The sequence below is a fragment of the Falco rusticolus genome, unplaced genomic scaffold (genome assembly GCF_015220075.1).
Source record: "Falco rusticolus isolate bFalRus1 unplaced genomic scaffold, bFalRus1.pri scaffold_53_arrow_ctg1, whole genome shotgun sequence".
NCBI lineage: Eukaryota > Metazoa > Chordata > Aves > Falconiformes > Falconidae > Falco > Falco rusticolus.
Genome location: NW_023618232.1, coordinates 68,778 through 75,444, shown reverse-complemented (window position 1 = coordinate 75,444; position 6,667 = coordinate 68,778). Strand labels below are relative to the sequence as shown.

Sequence of the window (6,667 nt, the reverse complement as noted above, 5' to 3'; positions counted from 1 at the left end):
AGTTCTAAATGTACCATGACTGGGAAAACAAAAAGCAGAGTGAAGAAGCCTGAGTTGTACCTGAAGAATAACCCTCACCTACCCCAAAGACCTTTCCCAGGGCTGACAAAGCCCAGGGGATTACTGGCAAATAGACTTTTTCCAAGTTACTGCAGCAAAATGGGTATCCGTACCTTTTAGTCATGGCAGATGCTTTTTCAGGCTGGCTGGAAGCTTTCCCTTGCCGCACCAATAAGAAGTATCATAAGTGTAAGTTCAGAGATAATACTGAGATTTGGGGTACCCATAGGACTTTCTTTGCGTGTTGGGATCCACACTTGGTAGTAGAAGCCCCTCACCTTTTAGCTAAATAGAAGGGGTAAAATGGGATCTCCACACTCCATGGAGACCTCAATCAAGCGGGAAAGTAGAAAGAATGAAGCAAAGCCTGAAAGCACAGATGAGTAAAATCTGCCAAGAACCTCAGAGAGAGCAGTCAGATGCTTTTCCCTCAGCATTGCTACAGATACAGGATCCAGCGTAAACGGAAGGAGAGACTTAGTCCTTTGGAAAGGATACATGGTAAACCTTGCCAGGTGACAGAAATGGGACTGAATCCCAAAATAATAGAAGGGAAACATGGCTTAAAAGAGCATGTTCAGTCTCTATGAGAGGTCCTGTCCTCTCTCCAGAGGTACGTCACTGTGAGCGCAGATCTGTCCCTGGACGTGCCTGTACATCACTACCGACCCGGAGATTGTGTGTATCTTAGAACGTGGTTGGATGAACCGTTGAAGAGAAGTGAAAGGACCTTTCCAGCTTTTGCTCAGCACCTACACTGCTGTCAGGCCTGAAGGAGTCACTCCATGGACGTGCCATAGCAGGGTTTAAGCAGCCACATCACCAGAATGGACTGTCAAGCAACAAAAAACCTTTATGCTTGAAACTACCTCCAGAACCATGAAGTTCTAGGTTCGGTATCTTGCATTATTGCCAGACAGCATATAAGTGAATGACTGAAATGCGACCCCAGATAAGACTGGGCTGTCTACAGGGAAGCTGGAGTCTGCTTCTTGTCTCTCCTTTGTAGATATATGTTGAAACATGTTTTAGAGATGTATAGAATTTGGCCTGTGATGTGGTATGCTAAATCCTCAGCTTGGGTGGGATCAGGAGGAGTCATGGACATGGAATACTCATTTGAAAATGGTGGAAGGATCGATGAATGTTTTTAATTAGAGTGATTGTTGGGTAGGTACCCATTTCCCTGAATGTCCTCATGCAGGAATGCCTGTAGCTGGTATCCCCATCCCATGTGGGACTAGTGGGAGTAACTTGTGGCTAAGACCAAAATACACTCACTGGAACGAGACTGACCTCCAGACCTGGGCAATACTGAATCCACACTCAGTGTGAAGTGTGTTACTAAAATGAAGCCGAGACACACCAAAATGGAACTCTGCTCTCTGTGGGGCACCACCCACATTGTGATTGCTCAAGGCATTTCATGAAGCTGTCAGAACTAACTAGCAGTAGGTACTGGAACGTTCCACTGGGCACTGGGTGCTGCTGGATATGTGCCCGTGTAGCACAAAAAGCGTTACCACCAAGATGGTCGGGTAGATGTACACGGGGAGGGATTTTTCCTGATATGACTGACTGAGACACTGGACAACAGTCGGTGGTGAACAACTTACCTGCGGAGATACAGGCAGAATCAACCACCCCTTACAGAGAGACCCACTGGGTTTCACTGTTTTGCTGGGTGGTTTATTCCTTGGCTTGGGGCTGCTGAATTGGGGAAGGCAGTGACAAAGAGATCCACAGGAGTGGAAGAGATGGCCAAGGACACTGCAGGTGCCATAAACTGCACTCTGTATGGCAGAGACAATGGCCGTACGCAAGGGGACAACCCTTGGGTTCTCTTGGTGACTTCCAGCCTTGCCCGTGCCCTTTGCCTTCCATCTCACGTTGCCCTACGCTGTCCCACAGCTGCTGCTTTTCCCCGGCAGGCTGCAGGCACCCATCTGGCTTCCCCACCTTGCTCTCACCCTGCCCTTGCCACACATGCACTCATGTCTGCCCACCCTCACACGCTGTGCCTGCAAACACACAGACATGGACTGATCTCACACTCCTTCTGGGCGACGTCTCCCACCACAGCACAAGCCCCTGAGTGACATTTCCTCCTCCTGACCTCCAGTCTCCACTTTCCCAGCTGCACTGGGTGGCAGTGCTTCTCCCTCCTGCTCTTCCCTACCGCCAAGGAAAGCTCCACCACCTGGGAAACCACCCTTCAGGCGGGCATCCCGACCCGTCACCCTCCTTGGGGCCTTTCCCCTGACCATGCCACGGCCTCACCGCGCTCTTCCAAGGCTGCGAGCCTTTCAGCTTCTCGCATAGACACGAGCAAGCGGTGTGCCTGCTGCTGTGCTGCCATGTCCTCAGGCAGCAGCGACGTGACAAGCAAGAAAGAAGCCCCTTGGTGGAGTGAGCCCAGGTCCTTAGGCAGAGGGGATCTCACAGCCCACGTGCCACCCAGGGGCCTTCTGCTGGCCTGCCCGAGACACGGGCAGATGGACCTTAACAGCACGTGTGCCAGCCATGAGTCAGGGGCTGCCCTACGCGCTGTGTCAGGCAGAGGTGACCTCACCGCCCCTTTCCCAGGCACATTGCTGCTGGTGGCCTGTCCCCTCCGCAGGCAGAACTGGCCTCACTGCCCCCGTCACAGCCATTGGCTTCCTGCTGGAATGTGAGTCCCTGAGACACAACTGACCACGAGATACCGTCCTCAGCCGTCACCCTCCCCGTGGCCCAGCACCCAGCAGATGAAGGGAAGCTTCTCTCACCCAATTTATCTCCACTGATGTCCCACCAGGGGTTTGAGCGCACAAGTGTTCCCCAGAGGAACTGCCTTATCTCACGTGGTGCATTGGTACATAGCTCGAGGTTTGGCTCTCCGTTTATCCTTCTTGCTCCCGCTGTTCTGAACGGAAGGAGCTCTCTAGGGAAGTGAGTCAATGAATCCTGAAATAACTCACGTTGGAAGAGACCCCTTAAATGCCCTTGTCCTGCTATCGTGCTTAAGGCAGGGTGAACCAGATGGCATGTCTCAAGGGCTCTGCCCACGTTGTCACCATCTAAAAATGGGCCAAAAAGCCATAAAGTCAACTTATCCAGGGGGACAATAAAGACATTCAACCCTGATTACCCAAGTGCCTGCACTGAGGGATTGCCACTAGTCAAAGGACACCAGGAGGACTAGACGACTGGTGACACTCGGACTTGAGCCTCCAGCCAACTTCCCACCCACAGTGTCCTCCATTTCTTGAGTCCCAAACTCACCCATCTTTGAATGGATGAAAGGAGAAAAAGTCAAAGCCCTTGCAAAGGTGCAGGTACAAACCATCCCCTCCTTTCCTCAATACGTATGGGTGCAGCAACCCCTTTGATGTCCCACAATTACCTGGAAATGGCTGCAGCAGTATTTGCATCGTCATTTCCCCAGACACTACGGTGAGGATGAGCAGCCTGTATTTCTCCCAATTGTCCTTCTTGCTTTTCCTGAACAAAGGCTGGATGTCTGCCTTTTGCCAGGACCCCAGAACCTCCCTGATTGCTCGGACACATTTGAGGGCACCATCCAGAAAGGGTGCCGTGATCAGACAGAGGCACTTGCAATGAGCCTGCCCAAGGCGGGTGAGATGAATCTCCCTGGGACAGTGGCCTTTGTTCCTGCAGTCACACACAGGAACGGCTGTGCCCTGGGAGGTGTCCCCACCTCAGCTGGCCTCATGCACTGCTGCCGTGGTTGAACCCCAGCCTCACGCGCACAGGGGTGCTCAGAGGCACGAGCCCGTCCCTGGCACGTGCGGAGGCAGAGCACTGCAGCAGGCACAGTGACTGCCTGGCCTCCTGCTGCCCCTGCCAGAGGCTGGCAGCACCTCAGCCCGGGGGTGTCGCGCCCTGCTCGGCACCTCTCGGAGATGGCCCTCGTCATGAGCAACGGGCACGGGGACCTCGGTTCAAGGAAGCACGTTGCAGCGCTGCATTCAGGTGGTCTCCACCAATCCAGAACAGTTGATGGAGGCCAGCACCGTCAGAGAGTGCGCGTTGCCTGCCCCTGCCTGCGCTCACAGGACTGCCACGCAGCACGGCGGTGACCAAGCTGCCAGAGCACTCAGGCCTTACACCAAGGCAGGGGGTCAGAAGGGGAGTGTGGAAGTGGAAGGAGGACAGCACTGGAGAGCCAAGGGGTGGTGTTCCCTGGTACTGCGGCCACACCAGGAACTTTTTCCCCTCCATCTGTGGACACAGGAATTGTCCCTGCAGCTCCAGAAAGGCCTTGGAAGGAAGTATGCAAGGATAAATATAGTTGTTTAATGGTGCTTTGGCTTTGTTAGACGAAGAGAGAGCAGGGCACCTTCAGAAAGGAAAATCACAGAAGGAATTAGAATGGGGACGACAACTTTATCAGAAGTTAAATACAAAAAGTAACTAAAAAAAAAATCAGAAGACAATCTGGGTCTGTGATGAATTACATTATAAATGCTATTCATAATTTTATTCCTTCAGAAGAACATCCAGCTATCAGTTTGCACATTGCACCCTTGAGCTCCTCATTCCTCATGCTGTAGATGAGGGGGTTCACTGCTGGAGGCACCACCGAGTACAGAACTGCCACCACCAGGTCCAGGGATGGGGAGGAGATGGAGGGGGGCTTCAGGTAGGCAAACGTGGCAGTGCTGAGAAAGAGGGAGACCACGGCCAGGTGAGGGAGGCACGTGGAAAAGGCTTTGTGCCGTCCCTGCTCAGAGGGGATCCTCAGCACAGCCCTGAAGATCTGCACGTAGGACAGAACAATGAAAATGAAACATCCACAGACTAAACAGGAACTAGCCACAATAAGCCCCACTTCCCTGAGGTAGGTGTGTGAGCAGGAGAGCTTGAGGATCTGTGGGATTTCACAGAAGACCTGTCCCAGGGCATTGCCGTGGCAGAGCGGCAGTGACAGTGTATTGGCCGTGTGCAGCGCAGCATGGAGAAACCCACTGGCCCAGGCAGCTGCTGCCATGTGGACACAAGCTCTGCTGCCCAGCAGGGTCCCGTAGTGCAGGGGCTGGCAGATGGCCACGGAGCGGTCATAGGCCATGACGGTGAGGAGAGAACACTCTGCTGAAAGGAAAAAGACAATCAGGAAGAGCTGTGCAGCACATCCTGAGTAGGAGATGTCCCTGGTGTCCCAGAGGGAGTTGGCCATGGCTTTGGGGAGAGTGGTGGAGATGGAGCCCAGGTCGAGGAGGGAGAGGTTGAGGAGGAAGAAGTACATGGGGGTGTGCAGGTGGTGGTCGCACACTACTGTGATGATGATGAGGCCGTTGGCCATGAGGGCAGCCAGGTAGATGCCCAGGGAGAGCCAGAAGTGCAAGAGCTGCAGCTCCCGCGTGTCTGCCAATGCCAGGAGGAGGAACTGGGTGATGGAGCTGCTGTTGGACATCTGCTGCCTCTGGGCATATGGTCCTGTCACAGGAGGAAAAGACAGTGATAATTTAGGGGAGACTTCTGCAAGCAAAATCAAAGCCATTTCCCACAGACCATCCCCCCGTCACACACAGACATCCCTCTCTTTTCTCGGAGACCTTCCTGCAGCTGTGTGGCTGCAGCCCTGCTTGGTGCTGGCCGTGTGGGTGATGAAGAGCAGGGCATCTGCCCACGGGCTCTTGACCAGCCAGCCCCACTCTGCAGCAGTGGGTGGGGGCAGGGACCAGTCCTGGTGTTTAACTTTGTCCTCTGAAACCAGTGCCAACGCAGAAGGGCTGGTCAGCGTCTGCAGCGCCAGTGCTAAGGAACGGGAAGGGTGAAGGCATTGTAAGAGAGCTTTAGTTTTTTTCACAGCTCCCCCCCATCTCTCCTGTTGCGTATTCTCGGATGTCAGAAAAGCAGAGCATTTTTGCTGCCCTCCGGTGGAACAGAGTGAGGTCTGTGAGGCAAGAGGATTGCCTGTGGGTGAGTGCCCAGTGAGGGGAGGTGGTCTGTCCTTCTGGTTCCCAGTTTCTATGGGCTTGCACCTTCCTGAGATGAATGGTGGCCACACTCCCATGTTACCCTGAAGTACCACAAGGCACTGCTGAGAACGGACTGACCCACCACAGACCAGTAAAGGGTGTAGACTTTCATCAGAACTCAGCATCCCACCCACAGCAAAGGATACACAGCTCATTTCACCCACCCCAACAGTGTTTTCTCCATCACAGAAACTCTACGCCTCTACGTGGGGCTTTCAGATCACTAATGGGTGCGAGGGGACAGGTTTCCATTCTGGAGGGCAACTCGCTGCTTGGAAGGGAACTTCAAGGAGGTAGCCAAGTGCCCTAACAAGAGCATCAGGTTCAGGGAGAACCAGCCCATTGCCCAGCCCCACATAGGGCATTGCCCACAGCCCCACAGCTGAGAGGAAAGCTGGGACACTTGTTCCCATGGACACACCTGCAGGAGAGGACCCACAAGGTCAGAGTGTGACTCTGCAGCTGAAACACCCATCCCCAGAGAGCCTGACAGCAAGAGCTAGAGAATAAAACTAACCCAAAAAGGCAGAGAAAGAAGTAAAATTGCACTGATGGTCTAGGTAAGAGTGTCCAGGGCGAGCGAGCCAGGCACTGAGGGCAGCGTTGCCCTTGCCCAGCTCTGC

General features: G+C 53.7%; 1 protein-coding gene across 1 annotated transcript; it reads right to left on the bottom strand.

Annotated features, from left to right (window-relative positions):
* Window positions 1-4,534: 4,534 nt before the first annotated feature.
* LOC119142112 (olfactory receptor 14C36-like) lies at window positions 4,535-5,752 on the bottom strand. The gene has a single exon (XM_037374840.1). The coding sequence runs from the start codon at window positions 5,561-5,563 to the stop codon at window positions 4,535-4,537; it is 1,029 nt and encodes a 342-aa protein (XP_037230737.1). The 5' UTR covers window positions 5,564-5,752.
* Between the last annotated feature and the right edge of the window lie 915 nt (window positions 5,753-6,667).

Coding starts and splice junctions, on each gene's coding strand:
- LOC119142112 (XM_037374840.1), bottom strand. CDS start 5,563: ATGGCTTTGATTTTGCTTGCAGAAGTCTCCCCTAAATTATCACTGTCT.